The sequence below is a fragment of the Mus caroli genome, chromosome 1 (assembly GCF_900094665.2).
Source record: "Mus caroli chromosome 1, CAROLI_EIJ_v1.1, whole genome shotgun sequence".
Classification (NCBI taxonomy): domain Eukaryota; kingdom Metazoa; phylum Chordata; class Mammalia; order Rodentia; family Muridae; genus Mus; species Mus caroli.
The window spans coordinates 52,041,269-52,066,931 of NC_034570.1; the positions used below are offsets into that span (position 1 = coordinate 52,041,269).

Below are 25,663 nucleotides of genomic sequence, written 5' to 3' on the forward strand. Positions count from 1 at the left end.
AAAAAAAAAAAAAAAGAAATGATGTCCAAAGAAAATATGAAGCTTCCACAGCCTCCAGAAGGACAGACGTACAACAACTAACTTTAGTGGATCTCAAACTTGTCTTAAATCAGCAACCTTCTACTCATGTTAATGTCTTGATTAAATATCACCATGCAAAATGCCCACACATTAAGTAAAAGAATTGCAGCTGGTGAACATGACCTGGACAGTTGTAAGAATATATTTAATATATGTACACCTATTATTTTTCAGGTAACAAGAGAAGTGCAGCACAATTTTTCTTTCTCTTAAGCACTGGCATTTAAACATGAACCTGAAGTACTCAAAATGGAATCCAGGCTTTCAAGACAAAAGCATGACAAAAGAGTGTCAGATGGCCATGGAAACATTTGTTTTTCTGGAAAGTAAAGTCTCAAGAAGGAAGAACAGAAATGGCATGCTTTATCATATTTAGAGCTGCAGTTGGAATTGTTTAAAGTAGCAGATACAATGAATAGTCAACAGTTGTGTTAATTCTTGAAGTGGTTAATTCTTTGGTACTATTAGTATCAAACATAGGTTCAGGATTGTTTTGATACTTGTATTTATAATAAAAGATGTTGGGGTTTTGAATTTCTGTTAAAAGCTGTTCCGGTTTGTTACATGTAACAGACATAATAATTTGTTTACAGTCTTTGTTTAGTAAAACATGCTTAGATGTTTTAAGTGAAGTCAACAAAAAGGAAGTAGGTGTATGGATATGTGATTTTGAGATGAAAGTTAGTCTTAAAATATAAATAAAATATGGAATGTGTCTTAAAAAAATTCCAACACAATTCTTTACAGACCTTGAAAGAATAATATTCACCTTCATACAGAAAAAAAAACTTAGGAGATCTAAAACAATCTTGTACAATAAAAGAACTTCTGGAGGTCTCATCATCCCTAATTACAGGTTAGGACTACAGAGCAATAGTAAAAACTGCATGGCATTGGCATAAAAACAAACAGGCTGATCTATGGTATTGAATTAAAGACCCAGAAGTAAAACCACATGCCTATGAACACTTGAGTTTTGAAAAAGAAGCCAAAATTATACAATAGAAAACAAGAAAGCATTGTCAACAAATCTTCAACAACAAGCAGGTTTAGCCAGAAGTCTGCATGTAGAGGAATGCAAATATATCCATATAGATCACCTGCACAAAACTCAAGTCCAAGCAGATCAAAGACCTCAACATAAAACCAGATACACTGAACCTGATAGAACATAAAGTGAGGAACAGCCTTGAACTCGTTGGCTCAGGAGACAACTTCCTGAACAGAACACTAATGGCTCAGGCACTAAGATCAACAATTAATAAATGGGACCTCATGAAGCTGAAAAGCTTCTGTAAGACAAAGGACATTGTCAAAAGGACAAAACAGCAGCCCAGAAAAACAGTGGGCTGATATCTAAAAAATATAAGGAACTCAAGAAACTAAACATCAACAAATCAAATAACCCAATTAAAAAGTAGAGTACAGATCTAAATAGAATTCTCAACAGAGGAATCTCTAATGGCCACAAAGTACTTAAAGAAATGTCCAACATCATTAGTCATCAGGGAAATGCAGATCAAAACAACCCTGAGATTCCATCTTACACCTGTCAAAATGGCTAAGATCAAACACACAAGAGACAGCTCATGCTGGTGAGGATGTGGAGCAAGGGGAACACTCCTCCATTGCTGGTGAGAGTGCAAACTTGAACTGCCACTTTGGAAATCAATTTGGCAGTTTCTCAGAAAATTTTGAATTTTCTGAGAATAGGAATAGGCCTACCTCGAGACCCAGCTTTACCACTATTGGGCATATACCCAAAGGATGCTCCAACATATAACAAGGACACTTGCTCAACTATGTTCATGGCAGCTTTATTCATAATAGCCAGAAACTGGAAACAACCTACAATGTTCCTCAATAAAAAAAAAGAATGTGGTACATTTACACAATGAAGTATTACTCAGTTATTAAAAGCCATGACCTCATGAAATCTGCAGGCAAATGGGTGGAACTAGAAAAGATTATCCTGAGTGAGGTAACTCAGACCCAGAAGGACAAACATGGTATGTACTCACTTATAAGTAGATAATAGCTGTAAAGTAAAAGATAACCATGCTGGATAATCCAGATCAAAGAAGCTAAGTAGTAAGGAAGGCTCAAGGTGGGGCAAGTGAATCTCACTGAGAAGAGGAAATAAAAGAGACATCATATGTAGATGCAGGGGTGGGGGGGGCACTGAGGGGAGGCCTGGACAGGGAGGGGTGGAACAGGAGGGATCAAGTAGGAAGAGGACAGAGAAAGTACTGGGAAAGACAAGTGGAATTGGGAGTGGGTAGAAATCTCTGGGACAAGCTAGAAACCTAGAGCAATAGAAAAATCCCAGGAATCTATGAGGGTGACTCTAGCTAAGACTCCTAGCAATGGGGAGTAAAACCCTTGACCTCCAATTTGTTCTGTTTACAAGATGTTTCAGGGGGTAAAGATGGAGCAGAAATTGAGGGAATGGGCAACCAATGACTGTTCCAACATGAGATCCATACCATGAGAGGGAGCCCACGCCTGACACTGCTAGTAATATTCTGCTACACTTGGGAGACATGAGTCTAGCATAACTGTCATCTGAGAGGCTTCACCCAGCAATTAATGGAAACAGATGCAGAGATCCACAGCCAACCATTAGAAGGAGCTTGGGGAATCCTGAGAAAGAAGGGGAGGAAGGATTGTAGGAGCCAGTGGGATCAAGGACACCACAAGAAAACCTACAGAATCAACTAACTTTGGCCCACAGGGACTCACAGAGACTGAAGTGCCAATCTGGGAGTGAGCATGCATGGGACTGACCTAGGCCCTCTGCACATATGTAACAGTTGTGTAGCTGGGTCTTCATGTGGGACTCCTTAACAGCAGGAGCAGAAACTGTCTCTAACTCGGTTGCCTGCCTTTGGGACCCTTTCCCCCTACTAGATTACCTCATCTAGCCTCAATAGGAGAAAATACATCTAGTCTTACTCCAACTTGATATGCTAAGCTGGTTGATATCCATGGGAGACCTCCCCTTTTCTGAAGAGAAATTGGTGGGGGAAGGAAAGGGTGGGAAGGAAGGACTGGGAGGAGAGTAGGGAGGGGAAAGTGTGGTTGGGAAATTAATAAAGTAAATTAAGTAAGAAAGTTAATTTAATATGTTTATGTTTGTACTCACAGATTAGCAGTGCCTTTCTGCATTGGACAGCAGTTAATGCAGAGGCTGTTAACTAGCCAAAGTGTTGAGAATAAGTGGTTTTTGGGTGCTGAGCCCTAAATGGAACAACTGCATCAAACTCCTCCCACAGGCTCAGGGACATCTCAGAAATGGGAGTAGGATGCTGTGAAATGCTGTCCTCTGAGCATGACACGGGCTGATGAACTCACAGCAGTTATGGTTATCCACACAAGACCTACATAAAATTAATCCAATAAAACCACTCAATATTCTAGCCCTTCTAAATAAAATCAATGGCTTACAAAAAATTTTTAAATTAAGGATATGTAAGTGAAAGGCTATGTGTTGAGGGCATAGATGAGGGGAATACAGATGGGAATTGGGGTAGAGGTGATCAAGATACAATGTATACACAGATAAAATTGTCAACATGAATAAGAGATTAAAGGATTCTTTTTAAAGTAGAGAAAACAAAAATGTCTGCTTTATCCCATTGTCTTGAATAAGACCTAAGAGAGAAGAAAGACTTAGTAAAAAGTCTGCATCTTACTCTCTTACCACAGAGCCTTTTGCTCATTCTAAAGTGGACAATTTCCAAACTGTGTACCCAAGCACCCCAGGGGCTCGTGGCAGGGGTGCAAACCAGAGCCTCACAGGCCTCCCCTGGGTCTCCAGGCTACAGAGGCCCCTTCTCCTCAATCCCTGTGCATCCCCAGAGTTCATGCAAACGAGGTTTTCTTTGCTTGAAAAACTCTCTCTGGAGAATTTAGGTCGGTTTTCAGTTTCCCAGAATTTAATACATTTGTTTACCTGATTCATGGCACTTTCATATCACCTGAATCTAATACCTTAATCCAACCTCAGTACTCAAAACTGGTTCTCTCCTCTGAACGCTTGTCCTTGGAGGATTTAATAACGATGCATATTTTTGGGAGCACCGTGATACATGTGTTTCTATCACCGGCAGCTTGGGAGCTCTCACGTGGGGCAACCCTGTGTTCTCTGTAGGTACAAGTTGCCCTCACCCAAAAGGGAGAGTAAGCTGCTGAACTGCACAGGAACAGTTAAATACAGTCCCTCAGTGTTTCCCCTTCCGTGGGAGTGGCCATAGGAAGGGCGTGTCAGCTGTCTGCAGGGGGCCCACCTCCTCCATGGCCTCCTCCCTTCTCAGTTCTCCGAGGTCAATTCCCATTCACCTCTCAGGCTTCCAGTTTCTTCCCATAGAAGCCTCTTCTGTTCTGGTGATAAACAGACGGGTGGGGGAACAGTAAGCAGGGAGAGGGAAAAGTCCATTGTCATTGCAGATGTGAGAACCTTCTCCAGTCATCTAATACTTTTTATAGTCCCCGGGGACACAGTGGAGAACTGAATATTACATCCCTGCCTTCCTGAAGTTTACATTCAAGTGGAAAAAAAAAGCAATTTTTAAAATGTACACAGTAGCCATGTTAAGAAGCAATGAAGGCTGGTGAGATGGCTCAGCGGTTAAGAGTACTGACTGTTCTTCCGGAGGTCATGAGTTCAAATCCCAGCAACCACATGGTGGCTCACAACCATCCATAATGAGAAACAAATAGAAAACCTATGGGCCAGAATGAGGGGGGGGGGGGGGGCCTGGAGTGAATGGGAAGGGAAGGGGGAAAAAAAGAAGCAATGAGAGAGCCAGCATGGTAGACCACACTTTTACTCCCAGCACTCTGGAAGGAGAGACAGGCATGTCTCTGAGTTTGAGGCCAGTCTGTTCTACATAGAGAATTCCAGGCCAGCCAAGAGCAATGAGATTGGTGTTGTCTGATGATGATGATGATGATGAGGAGGAGGATATGATGGAGGAGAAAGTGGAGGAGGAATGTTGTCCATGAAACCAAGCAGGCTGGCTTGAGACTAGGTGGTCAGGAAAGGTTCAGACCCGGGTAACAAAAGGCACCAGCCAAGTCAATCAAACTCTGTCCAAACTGTTGAGCCAAAGTGAATAACATACACCAAGGCTCTGGGCCAGAAGAGTTCAGCCTACTCCACAAGCAGGAAAGGGGCCAGTACGGCAGAACCGCAAGCAAGGGGGACCACGAGTAAGGCGCTAGATGCTCTGGGCCAGTTCACAGGCTTCTTGTGGCAGGCATATGGAGCTTTGCTAAGTGGATTTGGGCGCCACTGGAAGATCCTAGGTAGAGACAGACAACCCAGCTTTCAGCAGAAAGGAGGCAGTGAGGACTTTCCCCCTTGGAACAAGAGCACCTGAGTCCAGCGCTAGAGGAGGGCTAGAAGGCTTAGCACACTGGGTCTTATACCCCAGGCCCCAGAGTGCTATCAGAGGGTTTGGAAATCTAACCTGGAGGGCCTAATTCACAGAGGTCTCCAACTTCCCCTCCCAAAGACTTACCCAATCTGTCCAACAAGTTTTTTAATACACATGACTCACCACACAAACACATCCATGGATCTACACAGACTGGGAGTCCTCAAGAGCTAGTCCTTAGAATTATCAAGAAAGCTGAGAAATGACAGCCCTGTTGGATTGGAAGTGTTCCCTGGACTCCATGGAATGAGAAAGGGGAAGTTCTGGCTTGAAGCCTCATCACACAGTGAATGCTTGTTCTAACATCAAGGTTCTACTCTAATGATGGTGCTCATGACCTCACGAAGGGTGTGCTAGAAGAGGGGGAGTCGTCAGCTCTCCCAAAACCAGACCACAGAAGCAGCAAGCCTTGGGCATCTCTTTAGCTACACCATGAAAAGAGCAGATGTACTTAGAGGGTTTTCATGCAGGAGCAGTATCTTCTCCATCATCGGCCTGTCTGTACACTTAGCCTTCTCTCGACCCAGGAGACCCCGGCTTAGTTCCCAGTGCCTCAGGGGGCCTTGAACAGATCACACTTTTTCCAACACAATGGTCTTGAGCATAGAGAAGAAGCAGGAAAGACGTGGAAGGGCCAAGTGAGTAGGACACCCCACATCTTCGCCTCAACGAGAGCACAGTCTGAGCTCATCTGTAAGTTTTCCTAGGAGGCTTCATTTTCTCATAAAGAATGCAAAACAAGCCAGGGAGATTCAGGGACAGGATCTTGGGAAGCTTGCAGTTAGCTTTCTACTCGGTCCCTTTGGGACTGGTGCAGGGTGCCAGGTTGAGGCAATGCACAGAGCAGGTTTAAGCTTAGGTTGTTTGTGGGTTTCACAGGATGCTCTCGGGTTTCAGAGAAAGCAAGAAAAGAGGTATAGGTTGCCTCCTGAGCCAGCTTCAAAGCCAAGGTTGGTGGGAGGTGAGGCATGGGATTAGGAGGCCCTACACTTAAAAGGTCGTGAAGCAAGGAGTTCTCCACTCCAAGCTGTCCCTGCTGGGGCTCCAGGCTGCCCGCTTCCACCTCAATCCTTTCTGTTCACTTCTGTAGCTGGTATCCGAGCCAAGAGGCCAAACTCACCAGAGCCATGCCTTGCGCAGCCCAGATTTCAGATGAGCTGGAGTTCTATGTGAACGGGAAGAAGGTAAGGGACCCGTAGAGTTAGCCCTGCGACTTGCAGCAGGAAACCCCTGACTCCAGGGGCTCCAGGAATCCGATCTGAGCCTCTCCTTTCTGGGACAAGAAGCTTAGCTTTACGAATCCATTTTGACTTCTCTTTTCTCCTCGAAGCCAACAATTGGGTCCTGGCATAGTGGGAGGCAGGAGAGTCTTGGAATTCTTTGCATACCCCTGGGATTCTAACATGGCACTTCACTGCATAACCTGATACAAATTACTTCCCCTCCCTGAGTCTCGGAGTCCCCCTGTGGCCTGTGCTTCCCACAGCTGTTGTGAAATTGGAAGGAAAGCTGCTTCTGTCCCCAGGCAGGAGCCCCTGAGGCATGAGATACAGAAGCAGTACGCCCTACTGCATGGTTTGCGTTTTGAACTCTAGAAGTTTTTTATGGATCCATCTTTGTAATTCCGTTTATCAAATCAATTTCTCTACGGCCGTAATTCTCAACCTTCCAAATTCTGTGACCCTTTAATACAGTTCCTCATGTTGTGGTAACCCCCCAACCATAAAATTAGTTTTGTTGCTACCTCAGAACTGTAATTTTGCTATTGTCACGAATCATACACATTTGTGTTTTCTGATGGTCTTAGGGGACCCCTGTGAAAGAGTTATTTGATCTCTAAAAGGGTCATGATTCACAAGTTGAAAAGCCAGGAGGCCCCTCTTTCCCTAGGTTGCAGTCTGTTCTGGGAATATAGAGACAAGGACAGAGCCTCTCAGTGGCTACTTTCACTAGTAGCCTCCTTCCTAGCCTCACCATCCCTCACACGGGACACTGGCTACTTTTAGAGGCCAAGTCCTTCTTGTCATGAGCCCCGTTCTACTTTCCAAGGGCCCACAGCTTCTCTGAACTCTTGCCACCTCCCCTCCAACTGCTTCTCGAACCTCTCTGCCTGCACACGTCTGCACTCAGGAGCTGGCCCAAAAAAAGCAGCCACAGGGCTGTTCATTTGCCTGCATGTGCTCTCAGCTGAGTGCAGCCTCGCCAGGCACCCACCACCACACCCTTCTGTGACAATCACTCATGGCTTTCCCATTGAGCCAGATCCAATTATGATCCCAGAATGACACGGCTGTAGTCAGAACAGAGAATAAGTCAAGAGATAGAGGGGAGAGGGGAACAAAGAGGAGGGGAGAGTGTTGTGTTTTATAAAAAGAAAAAAAAAAATTAGGAGAGGCCAGAGATGTTTGATAGAGGCAAGGTATGGTGTAGAGGAAAGGGGTACCTCTGTGGGCCCATGCTGAGGCATCCCTTCCCCCTGAGGGACCAGCCACACGATAGTATAGTATAAAAAAAGAGTTTATTCAGGGTATGGGGAGGGGAGTTGAGAGAAAGGGGGAGAGTTAGAGAAAGAGAGAGAGAGAGAATAGCACATAGAGAGAGGGGAGAGGGGAATGGGGAGAGAGGGAGAGCAGGAGGAGAGAGCAAGAGTAAGAGGGCAAGAGAGTGAGGAGGGGACAAGCAGCCCCTTTTATAGTGAGTCAGGCATGCCTGGCTGTTGCCAGGTAACTGTGGGGCAGAGCTGAGACTAAATGCCAACAGAGAGGAGGGAAGAGGAGGCAGTCTGTGTGGTGGGGGTATGTTAGATATTTCTATGGGGTGGGGTCTGATTACATTCTCTGTAATTGTTTGTAAAGGGCCTAGTGTGAGAGGAAGGGCATTGGAGGGTAGGTTTTGTTATTATTCTAGTGATGAGGTGCCTCCCCCACACACCAGCCCCAGTTCTCACCTTAGAAATATCTGCCTAGAGATTTCTATTCCTTGAGATATACAAAAATTTGTGTCTCCCTTCTGAGGAGAAAGGAAGAAGGCAGTGTTGGCACTGAACCTTCCTTGCCTGTCACACAGCTGAATGACTAGAGGTGCTCACATGACATCCCAGGGCAAAAGCAATAACTATGCTAAATGATACAATAGGGAAAGAGAAAACTAGGAAGTTCCTGTGTGACTTTTGGTGTGAACACTCCACTTTCCAGAGGAAGGATGGGGGAGGTCTAATGGCCCATTAGACCTACTCTGGGTCCTGAGTAAGGTGTCAAGGCTCACCAGCAGGCCACTCAAATGTCAGGGGACCAGCAGGCCCCAGAGCCTCTCCAGGACAACAATAACTTTCCCCCACAGACTTTCTGTGACAAATTCCAGACCCCAGAGATCATCAAGTGTTCCCTACCAGGTATCCCAGAAATGGCAGACACATCCCACCCACCTCCCCTCCCTATAGGACCACTCCCCATCCCCCTGAACAAACACATTCCAAGTTTAAAATACTTCTAAAGATTCTGTTGGGAGGTTCCACAAGGCCGGGCAACAGAAGAAGTGAAAAATACAAAGTGCAGATACGTTTCAAAAGTGGAAAAGGTCCAGAGACAGCATCCCACAGCATCCCACGTCTTCCACCACACAAATCACATTTCTACACGGGCCTTGTGAGGCTCCTGTCCTGTAAATAAACACGGTTTCCCCTCTGAGCAGGTCTGGTCTGCTCCATCCTACCTCCTCCATCAAACAGATGGAGCAGACTGCCACAGACAGTCTTCTGAGTCAACCATTCAATCCCATAATCCCTCCTGTTTCCAACCCAGGTGACAGAGAAGAACGTGGACCCAGAAGTCACTCTGCTGGCCTTCCTGAGAAAGAACTGGATCCTTCTGATCACAGTTTCAGCCATGCCTATACATGCCTTGTAGAATGTATGGAGTGCGTTAGCTGCTGTGGTTGTGAGGTCTCCAGCCCTGTCACCCTTGCCTGCTTTTGCTTTTGGCAGTGGCTTTAAGAATATCAGATTAGCTGGGCTGGTGAGAGGAGAAAGCTTCCCAGCATTGCTTACGTGTGATTGAATAGTGTGAAATAGAAGCTAAGCCGTACACTTGGGCTCTGCCATCCACCGGAGTGTTACATAATAGAGGCTTGGGTTGCCTGTGACCTGCCCTTTACAAAACCAGATTCTCAGATTCAGCAATTGGATACGACAATTTCTTCACCTTACATCTATTTTTCTTACACCAGATGTCCCCACCATCTTATATGCTGGAACACAGCTCTTCATAATGATAAACATATTTTAATTAGTAAGCCCAATGAATTGCTCGGGGAAGCCAAAACATAAATAATGAAACTCAGGGACAGGAGTAACAGATTGATGAAACTGCCCCGAACAAGCTTTGTGTGAAAGCCCACGTGGTTGCTAATTAGCCACCAATATTTGAAAGTCAAAACATTTTATGTTTGAAATAATCAAAACTTCCATTTGTCATGGCAAGTGGGAGGGTAGCCAGCCTGTCACATAGTAGCTGTGCTTAGAGCTGAGTGAAAACTGTCATTGGTCCCCTCTCTGAAATAAGACTCAGGGACTCGTTTTCTCACTCAGGCCCTCTTTACTTACATAATACAACTGAACCCCCGTGAACTGATGAACCAACAGAACAGAGAGAGAGAGAGAGAGAGAGAGAGAGAGAGAGAGAGAGAGAGAGAGAGAGAGAGAGAAGCAAGGAGTTGATGGGTTTAAAGCCTTTTTTAGCCACAACTGATCAATGTTATGTGGAAACAGGAAAAGGAAGATAAATGCAGAGGCAGAGCCCAGCTTTGGGATTACCTGGAGAGAGTTAGAAAGAAGGATGCTCACGGTGGGACCCAGAGGCAAGATAACAGACCTAGAGACTCATCACCCACTTCAGGTGTAATACAGCCAGAGGAAGGCTGGGTTATTACAAGCCAAAATTAATAACGTATTGAGTTGTTAAAAATAGTTCTTCTCCCCACAATTACATGACCAGAGCCAGAAGAAGACAAAAATACCTTGTACTGAAGTAGGGTCTGTCTAAGGAGTTTTACCTTAACAAGATGTATATAGTTAGCTGGCCTGACAATGTAGGTATCACTCCTTCTTTGCAAATGGAAACAAGCCAGAATGGGCTAGTTTATCCAGGACCACATAGCTAAGCAATGGCTTCTCCGACAGGGTGTCATCCACAAAGACCTTTCACACTAGTGACACCCTAGGGAAGCAGCTCGCTCAGAGGCAAAATGTCTGCTTTGCATCTTTTCCTTGACTTCTTCCTTCCCAGTACGCCTCACAGGAACTAAGGATGCCTGTGGAACAGGAGGCTGTGGGGCCTGCACAGTGATGGTGTCACAACACGATCCGGTGTGCAAGAAGACAAGGTAGCTACCCAGGGTTCAGTAGCCAAAAGAGAGGTTTGTCCCTGCCTGACTTCTGTTCTACCACATAACTAAGAAAGACCAGATCCTAGTGTCCCACTGAAAGAATCCCCACCAATGCTGTGAGCCCTTTACTCTGATTATGTAACTATGCTAACTGCCTTCTGTATATCACTCCTGAAACTTGAACTTCATCCACATCTTTGGTCCAAACCAAGATGGGTTCAAAACACAGATTCCCCCCACATGGTTAAATGAGTTTACTCAGAGAGCCTAAACTAACAAGAAAATGAATGCAGAGTGCACTAGTATAGGCAAAAGGCAAAAAGCCTTTGCTTGTGATGCGGCCATTGCTCAACAAAGACTAATAGAAGTTCAGCCACCCATCTGGTGACATGGGTCCTTCCCCACTTGGGGAAAGAGAGTTTAATGATTAAGAGCTCTTAGGGGGATCTATTTTAAGACTGTAAAGATTTTTCTGATATTCAGGATGTGTCCAGGTTCACATTAAGGACCCCCAGTTCTCATAGGTGTCATAGAATGAGCAGAGAGTGATTTGACTTGTTCTCATCTGTCATCCCTGCAGTCTTCCCACCTCCCCACTTCATCAGAGCTGCCACCTCTGCAGTCCATGTCTCCCATGCCCCCAACCTGGCCATCAGAGTTGCCCTTCTTAGTTGCTGGTTCTCCATGGTGCAGGACTGTGTCACTTTACTCGGTTTTCTTTGTGTTTCCCACACAAAGACACTTCTCCGTCATGGCATGCCTGGTGCCCCTGTGCTCCTTGCATGGGGCTGCCGTCACCACCGTGGAAGGTGTGGGAAGCATCAAGACTAGGCTCCACCCTGTGCAGGTAAGCACACATTCTAATCTTCTCACTTCTGAACTTCACTTTGCCAAAGGCTGTGCAGACTGTCTGTCCCACCTCCACCTTCTGGGTCACAATGTAGGAGCTTTGGTCAGTCAGACACTCATTGATCAGGGTGATAACATGCAATCGGTGATATTAGAGAAAGCTATGCCAGGCAATGGTGGTGCACACCTTTAATCCCAATACTTGGGAGGCAGAGGCAGGTGGATTTCTGAGTTCAAGGCCAGCCTGGTCTACAGAGTGAGTTTCAGGCTATACAGAGAAACCCTGTCTCAAAATAAACAAAACAAACAGAGAGAGAGAGAGAGAGAGAGAGCTCTAAAACACACCTTCATTTGATTAAATGGTCATCATTCATTGTTTCTTCTATTTGGATAATATTAAGATTTTAAAAACCTTTTCTGATACCAATTTACTATAAACTGAAGTGGATATTGAACACAGGCTATAGAATAAATGCCTCTGAGGATTTAGCTGGGGATGTAGCTGTTGATAGAGCACTTGCCTACCATTCATGAAGTCCTTGGAATGCTGGCGCATACTTATAACCCCAGTACTGGGGAAGTAGAGACAGAAGGAGTTCCAGGTCATCCTCCACTACACAGTGAGGTCAAGGTCAGCCTGGAATACATGAGATGCTATATCAAAAAGCCATACCCATGGCTGGAGAGATGGCTCAGTGTTAAGAGCACTGACTGCTCTTCCAGAGAATCCAGGTTCAATTCTCAGCACCCAGTTAGGTCAATTATATCAGCTTCTAACTCCAGTGCCCAGGGGATCTAATGCCCTCTTCTGACTTCTACAAGCACTACACAAATATGTTACACATACATATACTCATCTATTATCCATATATATCCATACACACACACACATATGGTATGCCCTATCAACGGCTATATCCCCATCCCCTCAGAGACATTTACTCTATAGCCTGTGTTCAATATCTACTCTAGTTTATAGTACAATTGGTATCAGACAACATTTTTATGAGATAAAATTTAGGGATCATTCCCTGTAGCATAAAGGTTTGAGGCGTAAAAATCAGCATTTGGCTGAGGGAAGTCTGAGAGCAACTCCCTAGAGGACGGGGACACTCCCCCTCCAGCACTCAGCCTGCTGCTGAAGCAGCAGTGTTGGGTTGAACGGTGACGTGACATGTGCTGGCACTGTTTCTCCTGTCATTGTCATGGGAGTTTGGGAAGCCACAGTCAGATCAACCAATGCTCAGGGGTTTTAGGCAGGAGAAGCCCCAGGGTTTCTTGATTTAACCACTTGAGAGTCAACTCCAAAGAGGTCAGTAAAGATGAAGGACCCAGAAAAGAGTCTGCTAGGAAGTCGTACAAGACACTCACAGCTAAGTCCACACAGTGGGACCCCAGGCATTGTGCACTGAATCTGGAGCCAAGCTTCCAAGCTTTGGTGTTCCCAGGAGTCACCTGGAACTTGCTAAAAGTTCAGATTCTGGCCAAGCAGTTTGGAGCAGGGACCTGAGTTCCCTACCATTTCCCAGAAGACCATAGATCACGCTTGAAATAACAGAGACCAAAATCCTCAGTCCCTGAAAGCTAAGCCTTTTGAGCTGACACAGAAAATATTAAGGAAGACAACAGGAGATCAGCAATGGTCTCCATGTTGGTCAAAGCCACACAGCCTCCCGTGAGATCTAAGCCGTGGAAGATGTATGGGTGTTCCAAGAAAACCAGTTTTGAAACTTACGTGCACCCTCCTAATAATTACCAATTCCTGGATAAGTGTTCTCACTGGGAGTGCTGGCTGCACACGGCTAATTCCCAAACAGAAGTCTCAGAGCCATCTGACCCTGAAAAGTAATTAAAGTTGCGAGCGGTAACTTCTAAACCTCTTGCCTTTGGGAGCTGCCTAGAAAGGGGAATATACAGAACTGGACAATGGAGCGGGCCACATTTGCTCAGAGGGTGAGAATGGTGCAGATTTGTGGACCCTGGAGAGAGTCAAAGGCAGCAGATGTGACCACAAATGTATGATTCCAGGAGAGGATCGCCAAGAGCCACGGTACCCAATGTGGCTTCTGCACCCCTGGGATGGTGATGTCCATCTACACACTGCTCAGGAACCACCCGCAGCCCTCAGAGGAGCAGCTCATGGAGGCCTTGGGAGGTAGGTGTGACACAGGAGGCAGGCAGAAGGAAAGGGTTCTTCATGCCCCACACCGCCCTCAGGATCTTCCTAGCTCTGCTCCAGTGCCAAGCCACAGTCATTTCTAACATTTGTGTGCAGACACAGATGTCAAGTCATCTGCACATGGCCCAGGGGCCACCACACTTCTGTCTGCTGACTTATCACATGCTCCCCAGGGGCCGGAATCCATGAGCCTACCCAACAAAGCATGACTGGCTGAAAACACAGAAAGTTCTCATGCAGTTCTAGAAGCATTAAGTCTGGAGTCAAGCTATCGGCCCGCTGGTGCTGTGTCTGAAAGCCCTGAAGAGACTGCTTCCTTATTCCTCTCAGCCTTGATTCCTCTCAGCCTTATTTCTCTCAGTCAGCTGAGTCTTGGCATTTCTGAGGTCATGAGCCACATAGCTCCAAACTGTTTCTACCTCACACCTTTCTCCTTGCTGTCTGGCTTACAGATCTTCCTCTTGTTTACAGACATCAGCCACTGGGGTAGGCCCACCCCAGGCCTGGACAACCTTGTTACCTCTTGATTCCACTGGGAGAGATCTTATTGTCCAACAAGGCTATGTTCATAGTTGCCAGGCCTTAAGACTACAAGACTCTTGGGGGGGGGGACATATATCAATTCATAATAAGCCTCTCATCTGAAAGATTTGTAACAGTTTTAGTTTTATAAACATACAGGGTTAATAAACATTATCTTCGGGTGTTATCAATCCGTAAACAAGTCCTCAATTCAAAGGTTGAAGACAGATGAAAATAGATATGCTCCTTATCTGCCAGCTGCTGATCTCTCTCTCTCTCTCTCTCTCTCTCTCTCTCTCTCTCTCTCTCTCTCTCTCTCTCTCTCTCCTTCTCCCCTTTCTCCCTCCCTCTCTCTTGCTCTCCCTAGCTCTCTATCCTTATCTCTTCTTTCAAGTGCAGAAAACCAGAGCTGAGCATATGATAGAGTAGTTATCATGGGCAAAAGTCCTGGGTTCAATCCACAATATTATAATAATAATAATCAGAGAATCATACTAATTCATCTAAAACCCCCACCTTCCCCAGGTCTCTCTTCAGCAGCTCATCGGTCCTAAAACTTGACCAAGCCCAATTTGTCATACTTCCTGCTCTCTACACGACTCCTCCAGGCCAGTCTCTCCCCATCTTGTTCCTGCTGCTCTGAGAATTCTACCCATTCTTTACCAACCCATAGCTTGCACATCCTTTGAGCCCAAACTTCTTAGTCAGGCCATCAGAGATGAACTCTAGTCTACACTCTCTCTCTACCCTCAGACCTTCACCTTCATCCTTGGAAGCGTCAGGATTCCAGACTTTACCACGCAACAGAATGCCCCACTGGTCTCTTAAATGCAGGCTCTCCTGCCTGCCTCCAGATGCCCAGGTTCCAGGATTCATGTTCTTAACAAATACAACCAGGTGACTCTGGTGCAGTGACCTAAGAGCCTCTGAGGAACACACCTGGTAGACCACCCGTGGCACTTTGTCTGTCTAGTGACACCTTGGGAATTGCTTTCTTAAGATCTCACTGCCTTACATAATTTGAAATAGTTATTGTCAATAGCTAAACATCATGGCCAGGATCATAACTCAGAAGTAGAATGTTATCCTAGCATGTCCAAGTCCCTGAGTTCTACTCCCCAGAACTGACAGGAAAATCTGTTAGATCTATTTCGGTTTTTAAAAGAATCCAGTAGAGTGGCTGGAGATGTGGCTCGGTCGTTAGGAGAGCTTGCTGCTCTTCCAGAGGACCGGAGTTCAGTTCTCAGCACCCACATTTGTGGCTCACAAGCACCTATAACTTCAGCCCCAGGAAATGCAATACCTTCTTCTGACCTCTAAGAGCATCCACACACCGACACACATAAATACCCATAAATAAATAATAATCTGGAAAAGTAAGCAGTAGAGGCAAGCAATTCACAGCTATGCTTCCCCTCTGATCAGGGAACCTCTGCCGCTGTACTGGGTATCGGCCAATTCTGGAGAGCGGCAGGACCTTCTGCATGGTGAGTACACAAGGGTAAGGAAGTGGAGACACATCATACGGAGTAGGAATGAGAAGAACAGGTGACCAAAGCTGGGGACGCAAGAATGGGGTTTGTAAGACCATCACAACCGACTAAAACAGACAAATGTCAGCACAGAGGGGAGGGGGAGAGGGCGGGGACTCGTTGGAGCTGCCAGTGCTTGCTGTAGACCAGGTGACCATTACACCACCTTTGATGTGGTCTAGAACCACAGAGGGAAGTCAGGTGAGCTGAGAAGCGGTCTGTCCGACACTCGCCACCAGTGAGACAGGGACAGTGCAGCTGAAATGTTGTCTGTAAACACTAGAAGTCAAGCCAGGCTTTGCTGTGGTGAAGAAGGCTTCTTCTGAGAACCCAAGCAACTAGGAATGGGAAAACAGAAAAAGAAGGTGAAATTGCAGCATAGACGCTAACATTCACTCCAAGAACACAGGGAACAGCCTCCGAAAATAGAGATACCTCTCTGGTGAAAACTCAAATGTCTTGCTTGGCAGTTAGTAAGAGCTCAACAAATAATTGCTCATAATGAGAATGCTGTTGACTGAATAGCATTCGGCAGACACTCAAGATGGTGCATCTGATGACCCTCTGCTGAGGACACAGAGATTGTGGGAGGAGACATTAGGCAGAAGCAAAGGGCACCTCACATCTTGGAGGAGCCCCCTGTAGTTCTTACCCAGCTATTCAGGAGTCCATAGGGACAACGTGATATGCTTATCTTTTTCTGGATCATTCTCCATATAGGGCTTCAACTGTACCTTTAGGCTAGGTACTTTAGGGAAGGTCTTAGGAGCCAATGTGTGCACACATGATCAATGAAGCTCCTTATAGAGAGAGAGCAGACTCTGGGCTGGAGTATTCACAGGAGCATATGTGGCCACTACAGGGCCATGTAGGAAGAGAAAGCAGAAGCCACAGGCTAACATCTCTGTATGTGTTCCTGCCTCAGTTCCACACACAGTAGAGGTAGACCTGGAAATGTACAGTGGGTGTGTCCCAAAGCCAGGAGGGTATTCTGGTCATGTGTGTCCCAGATTTCTATTGCCCTGTGAGGGAGCCAGAGTTGACACACTAAAAAGTGGAATAAAGAGACTCTACACCCAGCCGATGGCTGCTGTAAGTGGGGAAGCATGAGATACCAGCAAGTGTGCTAAATTAATCCTTTCCCTAAGAGTGTAGGTGCTACCTGCTGCTCCTGGAACACAGGTGCTGAAGATAAAGTCCAAAATGAGTTCCAATAGCTCACCCTGTTGCCAGCCAGTCTCATGCTACATTAGGTGAAAGAAACTCAGCCCCAGATAGGACACAGAAGGTTTTTATTACCCACTGAACCCAAAGAAGCATGATTTTCTTCAGCCTCCATCGACCCACGTCCATCCTGGGGACTCTAAGAGCTTATGGTGGGAGAGGAAGGGCTGCTTGCTCTGCCAGCTGCTTTTGCTTCTTGGACAGAGTCAGCAAGTAGCAGCAAAAGATATGGGGAAAGGACAGGGAATTCAAACAGATGGGAGGAAGTGCTTTGCAAGACAGGAGAGACCACCTGAGGAAGCAGGTACAAGGAGTGGGGTTGCAAGAAACAGAAACGGATGAGCTGCAAGCAGGGACCACTTAAAAACTGCCATAATTCACCCAACTGCATTTCCCTTCTGTAAAGGTTCCATATGAATTAAATGAACAATGTTCCAAAATATGTATGCGCTGTAGTGGCTGTATTATGGTTGCCTGAAAATACCATTTTAAAAAATGTATTTTACCACTAGTCATTACCCTAAAATAGCTCAGATATGAACATGATGTTGTAATTTCAATGAATGGTGTTCATCTACTGAGTACAGCATATATATGATATAAATACAATGTAACCCCAAATATGTCAAAATACCAGTGACCTGGGCAGTGGGTGTTTCTTTACACTTCTGCACATTGTGCTATTTTATATTACTTGTTTATATGGTATGTGTTTCATAAACTACCTAATAAAATAAGTAAATAAGCAAAGCAAGATCAGCCTTATGCTATCCCTGTAAGTAGAAGGTGGCTTCAGAGTCTGAAGTCTCATATAGATTGTTCAAACCTTTAGGGCACGACCTTATTTGCCTATAAAAAGTATTGTTCACATACAGCACTTCATGTCCTCAGGAGCCAGACGGTTGTCCACAGAAAGGAACAGGACAGTGTTGCTTGGATCAGAAGGAAAGTGACTCATCGGGAAGCAAAAGTGATGTGAGTCCCTCGGTCTGTTTTGTTCTCTCTCTGTGCATTGCTTAACGCCCACCTAGCTCTGGCACTGCCGAGCATGCGTTTTTTGAGGGAAGGCTCCCGCTTTGTTTGCAACCTTCCCAGCACTTGCGGGAAGCCCCGCACTTTGCAGGTTTGTAGTGAGTATAGTTGCTCATTCAGCACTCACAATCAGATCTTCCCCTTCATAGACTTCAGACTAGAAAGGCTGGGACAAAAGAGAAACAAGACCTCTTAGATGAGGTCACCTCCGTGGTTAGAAACAAGTTCTAAAGCTATCCCTGCTCACACAGCCGTCCTCGGTCCCTGAGCTGAGACAGAGACAGCACTGTCACCTGGGAAGCTGAGGGCAAGCTAAGTCCACTGCAGCATTCCAGCCTGTGGCTCTATCATCTGACAGACATTCCTTTTTAACAGATCCACTGTCCTGTTCTCACAGGGTTAATGAGATCCCAGCTAACACCTCTTAGGCTGTGAAAGAGCTCAGAGCCGGCCTGAGAAAAAACTGCCTCTCATCCTCTTTCTCTGTGTGTCTGTGCCCTTCAGACCCACCTGTCCACAATCACCTCCCGCTGATACCCTTTCTTTAGTCTAAAGAAGGGGTGTGTGGAATAAAGAGGTGTTACCCGAGGAGGCGAGCTGCACACCCCCAAAGTGGAAGAGTCAACATATCCCATCCCAAAGTCCGTTCCCAACCTTGCAGACTTGGGCATTCAGGCTGAGCACCTTCAGGTTGGGCGCTAGGTAGCACTTGACGTACATTAAGCCAAACACCAAGGGATGTGTTTAAGCTAGAATGTCCCTCGGTATTTACTCCTAAGGAGAAACACAACTATAAAGTAAAACCCCATCCTTTCCTCACAGTAACACATACTGCTAACACAAAATGTTAAATTCTGTGGAGAAGGCTGAGTGCTGAGTGACATGGCAGTTCACAGGGGTGTCCCTGCTGGGTGACCAGGTGTCTGCCTGGGACCACCTCTACCTCTTACTCTCTGACCATTTTTCATTTGGACAACTGTTAAGTCTTGCTGTTGAACCAGTTTAGGATTTTTCACGTCTGCCTGTTGGTTCAGTGTCTGGCACTTTCATTCTCAGGTGAAATCTTTTTTTTTCTAGGTTTTAGAACCAAATCATTGGCCCCAAGTACTGCCCAAGCTACTTCTCACACAAGAAACCAACTGGTCCACTGTTACCTCACCCTGCAGGGGTACAGAGAGTCCGTACAAGGAATAACCATGTGCGCTTTCAAGAACCTCTCAAGGCCTCAGAGAGATGGGGGGGGGGGGGGAAGGGGGGGGAAAAGACAAATGTCAGGCCGTTTCATCTAATCATCACAATTACCCTCTAAAATAAGCATTATCTTCTCCACTTACTCTTGAGAAAGGTTAAGCACCTTGCCATAGAAAGGTCGGTGGGGGTGGGGTGGGGGTGTTAAGAGAGAACCAGACCTGTCAACCCTCCAATGTCTGTGATTCTCTCTCTCCTCCTGCACCCCACACCCTGCAGCTCAGTTCTCCTGTGTCCTCAGGTTCCTCTCCTGGCAAGGAGAGCACTGAAGCAGATGTGAGGGAGACAGGAGGGCAGCTGGGTCCGGTTCTGCCCTGCTTCCCTTTCCTGGTGGGCAAAATTCAGATGATAACTTTTAATACAATTGTCATGGAGATGAAATAACACTAACATGGGTAAAAAGCCTTCAATAAACAGTCATGAGGGGTGTGTGTGTGTGTGTGTGTGTGTGTGTGTGTGTGTGTGTTTATGCAGAAAGATATGTTTAGAGTCATTTTCCCAAAAACTCTGGGACATCCCCAGAGCTCGAGATTGTTGACCATGATTCGCATCGGAGGGGACAGTAAGTGCAGTGGAGGTTCCCCCAAGCTTCTCTAGCATCTGTTTACTTTCGCAAGAAGTCTTGGCATTTCCCAGGATGCTCTTTGTTAGAGTCAAGACATTCTTCCCTCTAGAACCACATTACTGGCAACCAGCCGCTCTCTGTCGGGCAATCAATCCCACCTGTATTCTAAGTCATTGGGTTACAACGAGTTCCCAGTAGGGGGACATGAGAGACTCCTACTGCATGCATCCTGCCCTAATTCCTTAAAGAATCCCAGGGCTCTTTCCAATTGGGCTGAGCTGACACAACCATCTGCTTCTTCCTTTTATAAAGATTTGCACGGAGCTATTTGTGAAAGACGAGTTCCAGCCCTTGGACCCGACCCAGGAGCTCATATTTCCCCCAGAACTCCTGGTAAGACAACTCGGGTATTTTATGTGCTTGTTTAAATCTCCGGTTATGAACCCAATTTTGTAAATCTACCATGTCCTACGGGTGACATGTCAAATGGGAGACGTGTTGGGTAGGCTCCAGAAACCTACTTCCTCCCATCCCTGGCTGACCTTGGGCTTTTTAAAACCCGACCCAGCATTACTTTTAATCAGTGTGATCTGCAATGCGTTCCTGTTGACTGTCCAGGCCGTTCAGCTTGCTGAGCGTCCTCTGTTTTTCCAGGAACTCCATTGCACCGACTGTCAGAAACACTGCCTCTTCCCTCCTTTGCTCCCTGCTTTGGGGGCAGTTTCTTGACTGACAGAAACAGGGGCGCCCAGCCCTACCCCTCTTCCATAAGCCTAGTGAGCACTCTTTCTCAGGCATCCCAGGCCCCTTCTATAAAATACTTTTCCCTCTTTTATTAAATATTCATTTCTAGTTTCAATGATGTGTATGTCAGTATTTCTGTGTTTGAGTGTGTACACCTGAGTGTACACACATGCCCATGTGCCCATGTGTCAGATCCCTGGAACTGGCATAGCAGACATTATGAACCACTGCCAAGAGCAGCGTATGCCCCTAACCCTCTCCAGCCCCCTTTTCTGGGGCAAGAAAACGTTCTGAATATTTTGAATGAGAACATACTCATTCAAAAATAAATACCCATTTAGCAACACACTGCACTGTTGTAAGTACTAGCTATACAGTAAGGAACGAAGCTAACAGAAGACACAGCCCTAGGGGAACTTGTCATCTGGGAAGAGAGGTGGACAGTATGCAAAATAATAGATGACTATGTAAACTGGGCACAGTAACATTAACCCAAGCACTCAGGAGGCAGAGGCAGTCGGATTTCTGTGAGTTCAAGGCCAACCTGGTCTACATAGTAAGTTCTGAGACATCCAGAGCTAAGGAAATATCAAATCAGCAAGCAGAGGCAAGGCTAGAATGCAGATGGTTGTAATTTTCTGTGCTGGGTCCAGAGAAGATGCCTCTGAGGAGGTAATGTCTGAAGAAACTCTAGAAGGAAGAGTGGAGTCTGTTGTGGGGAGGCCATCTGGGAGAAGAAGCCAGGCCTTGGGAACAGCGAGTGTGAACATGCTAAAGGCAAAATGACAGATAGCTGGCCTAATCCAGACTCGCTGAGCCACCCTGGATAGAACACAGTAAAGAGGGAAGGTCAGAAGCCATCAGGACGGGCCGTGCTGGACTTAACGTTGCTTGGCTTTCCCTTGTGTATAGGAAAAGCCACTACGAGGGAGGTCACATAGAAGAGGGTCAAGCTCCTACTGCCGTCATATCAGGATGCTGCCTGTTGCTGAGCCAAGAACCTCCTAAAGCTTGAGGGAGGGGCAGGGAAGAAGCGGTGTGCTCTGTGAGGGGGTAGCCACCATCCCAAAGGGCAGAGGCTAGACCTTTGTGCAGGTGGTGAGGACCAAGTAGATTCTGGGTATACTTGCTGCTGGGTGTGATGTCGCGTGAGAGCCAAGCCTGACCCTAGTGTTATGTGTAGCTAGAGGGTACCAGTTACCAGATGGAAAAACCTCCAGCGGGGCAGGTCGGCTTTCCTTTGGTGTTCTTTTCCAAGGGCTGAGAGAGGAGCTCAGTTAGGGCAAAATAAATGTGAGGTGTCCCTGACACATCTAAGAAGTGACAGACATCAAGAGTTCACTGAGAAATGACATAAATATTAAAGGAAAAAATCCAGACTGATGATATTAATTTGGGGTCATTAGGATTACTGTGAAATAAAAGCCATGAAACTGAATTAATACTAAATTATCCGAGGCTGGGCAGTAGTCCATGGTAGGTGCTGACTTATAGGGTCACTTCTTCCCCAAAGGCCACCTATTTACATGAATTCAGGCTTTAGCCAGTGGACATAGCGAGTGTCTTTCTGGGCAAGTGTCCCCCAGAACCTTGAAGTCTTCCTAGAAGGACACAACCCACCCAGGGCCTGCTGTGGTCCAGAATGGCTGGTATGTGCACAGGTAGATCTCCTGTCATTTGCCCTCAGAGGATGGCTGAGAACCCAGAGAAGCAAACCCTAACCTTTTATGGAGAGAGAATCACCTGGATCGCCCCAGGAACCCTCCAAGAACTCGTGGTGCTGAAAGCTAAGTACCCTGAAGCTCCTCTCATCTCGGGCAACACGGCTCTGGGTAAGTGGTCACAGTCTGCATATTCCATTGTTGATGCCTGGCTGAACTTCCTGGTCCCTGATCCGTTCCCAATCTGCTGCTTAGAGATGAAATACTCACCTGTCTAGCAAATTCAGTGACTTTCAAAGGTGATGGGCACACACCCTAGTAGTATTCAGGATGACTGGGGATGATATGAGAGGGGTTTTTTTAATGTTTTAATTCATTTTATCTCTCGTTCTTTTGCTACAGTTAAATATTAAATAGACATAAAGAATGTTATAAAAAAATGTGTGGATGTATTAACAAACATACCTACTGACTACCCGTAGCCATGTTAATAACTTTGCTTCACACACACACACACACACACACACACACACACACACAGAGTCCAGTGGTAGAATGCTAACCTAGCCTGTTCAAGCTCTGGGTTTGATGCCCAGCATTCTCCACAAACGTGTAATTGGTGTTCTAACCACTGGCCTTCTGAGAGGCACACCCATTGCTCCTCCCTCCCTTCCCTCCTGACAGCACCTCTCAGGTGAACTGTTTGCCCATTGGTCAGCCTCTTCCTCATTTTTTATAATTACCACATACGTTTGAATTCCCAAACAACGCGTCAGTTAATTTTGTATATACTGTATATACTGCACCTGCTGATCATGTGTGAGGCTCTAGGTTGGATCCACAGCATGGAAAAAAAAAGACATTTATAAAACCTGGGGGCCCTAGAAATAGCTGAACCTATTTTAACAGACTAGAGGGACAAATCTTTCCGTGCTCATATAATGGAGCAGAACCCATGTACGTGCAAAAGGAGGGGATGAGTTTCAGGTCAAGAATGTTGACTGAAAAACACAAATTTCAGAGTAATAGCGACAGAATATATATATTCTCCACAAACGTGTAATTGGTGTTCTAACCACTGACCACTTTATATATATTTATATATATATATAGTCATTGCTTTCACTTCCATACATATTTATTATCAAAGTTTAAGCTTTGTGTCTGAATGTTTTTATGAGAAATGTTCCATGTAAAAGAAAAGGCATTTTTCTCTCTCTCTAAAATGTATTTTTTTCCTTCAGGACCAGCCATGAAGTCTCAAGGACACTTTTACCCTGTCCTCCTGTCTCCTGCTAGAATTCCTGATCTAAGAATGGTGACTAAAACCAGTGGAGGTAAGTTCCAGCCCTGCTAGGAAGGTGTGAATGGCTAACCTTTGCACTAACCTACCCCTGTGGATTTCGGCAGATCACCCTCAGGTATCTATCTTATTAGCTCCCGCCCATACTGCATTCTTTTTCTGAAGTGAAAGTGTGTCTCCACTGCAAACCTCATGGCCAAAGCCAAGGTTGTAGCCAGAGACCCTCCATACTCTTTGGCCAAGCACTGGCCAGTCTTCCCGCTTTCTGACTTTTCTCTGATACCAAGTATCAGTAAAATCAGTAATGAAAATAGGTTGTTCCATAGGAAAGGGTCACTTTTCCTCAGCCCTCCTGTCTCTGGGGCCCTTATATGAGGCACAATTCAAAATCCTCAACATAGCCTAATCTTTCCTCTATAGATGAAGAACCTGCGGTGCAAAAAGAAAATGTGCTCGCCCAAGGGCATCAGGTTACAAGGGCACCAGCTCACAGTTCAGAAGCCCCACTGCCTTTTCACATTAACTGCCCAGTTTGGTCCCTCCGCCAAAGGAAGCCAGCCAGGCTCTCAAGTCTGTGCAACTTGTGGCCAATGACTCGCTTAAAGCTAAGGCGTGAGCGCCCTCTAGTGGCCTTCAGGAAACTTCCTGTGGCCAGGAGTGTGAACACCACCGGGGTGACTGGAACTAGCTGTGCTCACGGCAGCACCCTCAGGAATCATATATTTCTACAACAGTCTCACTTTTGATGTAAGGGTCTCTTTAAACAACACGTTCATTCATATATCCACAGTTGGATCAGCCTAATTTTCTTTTAAAGGCATTAATATGAAGTGTCCCAAGGTCACTGCTGATGGGCCCAGGAGGCATAGAGTCAAAGTTTAAAATCATATAAAAACACTGTGAGGAGGGAATGTGAACAATGGAAGCACCACAACAAAGGCCATGATGGCCTGTCTGGCCTCGGTCAGAGTATGAACTCTCGTGAGGACAGGGCTATATAGAACAGGGAGCTGGCATTTTGGAGCCTGCTAGAGGGTTGGGCTGCGTGGGGTTGTTTGTTTTGTTGTTGTTGTTGTTGTTTTTGCTGCTGCTGCTGCTGCTGCTGCTGCTGCTGCTGCTACTGCTGCTGCTGTTGCCTGTGTCAAAACCAGAAGCAGGATCAGGGTATGGTGGCTCCTGCCCTCATGCCTGGAATCCCAACGACTTGGAAGGAGGGAGAGGGAGGATCAGAATTCAAGGTCAGCCTTGGCTACACGAGACTGACTGTCTCAAAAACAAAAAGCAACAAAAAGCCAAAAGAGGCAGTGATGAGCCACTCTGGTCTCTGTATTTCTGGCTTAAATAACAGCAGTAAGATGTTTATACGATGTTGTGTCTGGTTTGTTTTTCCCTAAAGAGAACCAGGGTCTTCTCGGGACAATGGATCATTTGACAGAGAACAAGGTTAGCTCTACTGGGCTCCTGCAGAGATACAGCAGGCATTTAGGGTTTGAGTGTTTGTTTTTTAATTTTTATTTCATGTGCATTGGTGTTTTGCCTGCATATATGCCTGTGTGAGGGTACAAGATCCCCTGGAATTGGAGGTACAGACAGTTGTGAGCCACCACGTGGTTGCTGAAAATTGAACCCAGATCCTCTGGTAGAGCAGCCACTGACATCTCTCCAGCTCTTGGGTTTGAGTTTTAGTTTGCTGTTGGGAAGATTATTTGGTTTGGTTTGGTTTGGTTTGGTTTGGTTTGGTTTGGTTTGGTTGATTTGGTTTGGTTTGGTTTGGTTTGGTTTGGTTTGGTTTGGTTTGGTTTTAGAAGCACAGTTTCCTTAGATAGCCCAGGCTGGCCTCAAAATCACCCTGTCTCAACTTCCCAAGTGCTGGGGATACAGACATGAGCCACTCCATCTG

General features: G+C 46.0%; 1 protein-coding gene across 1 annotated transcript in view; it reads left to right on the top strand.

The window, feature by feature from the left end:
• The first annotated feature begins 6,649 nt into the window (after nucleotides 1-6,649).
• Nucleotides 6,650-25,663, top strand: part of LOC110291452 (aldehyde oxidase 2) — an 86,008-nt gene continuing 66,994 nt past the window's right edge. The window contains exons 1-10 of the mRNA XM_021158623.2: nucleotides 6,650-6,706; nucleotides 9,323-9,380; nucleotides 10,805-10,901; nucleotides 11,643-11,751; nucleotides 13,782-13,908; nucleotides 15,880-15,941; nucleotides 18,102-18,185; nucleotides 20,368-20,448; nucleotides 22,487-22,631; nucleotides 23,705-23,797. Coding sequence (XP_021014282.1) covers nucleotides 6,650-6,706; nucleotides 9,323-9,380; nucleotides 10,805-10,901; nucleotides 11,643-11,751; nucleotides 13,782-13,908; nucleotides 15,880-15,941; nucleotides 18,102-18,185; nucleotides 20,368-20,448; nucleotides 22,487-22,631; nucleotides 23,705-23,797 — 913 coding nt within the window. The remainder of the gene's footprint in view (nucleotides 6,707-9,322; nucleotides 9,381-10,804; nucleotides 10,902-11,642; nucleotides 11,752-13,781; nucleotides 13,909-15,879; nucleotides 15,942-18,101; nucleotides 18,186-20,367; nucleotides 20,449-22,486; nucleotides 22,632-23,704; nucleotides 23,798-25,663) is intronic.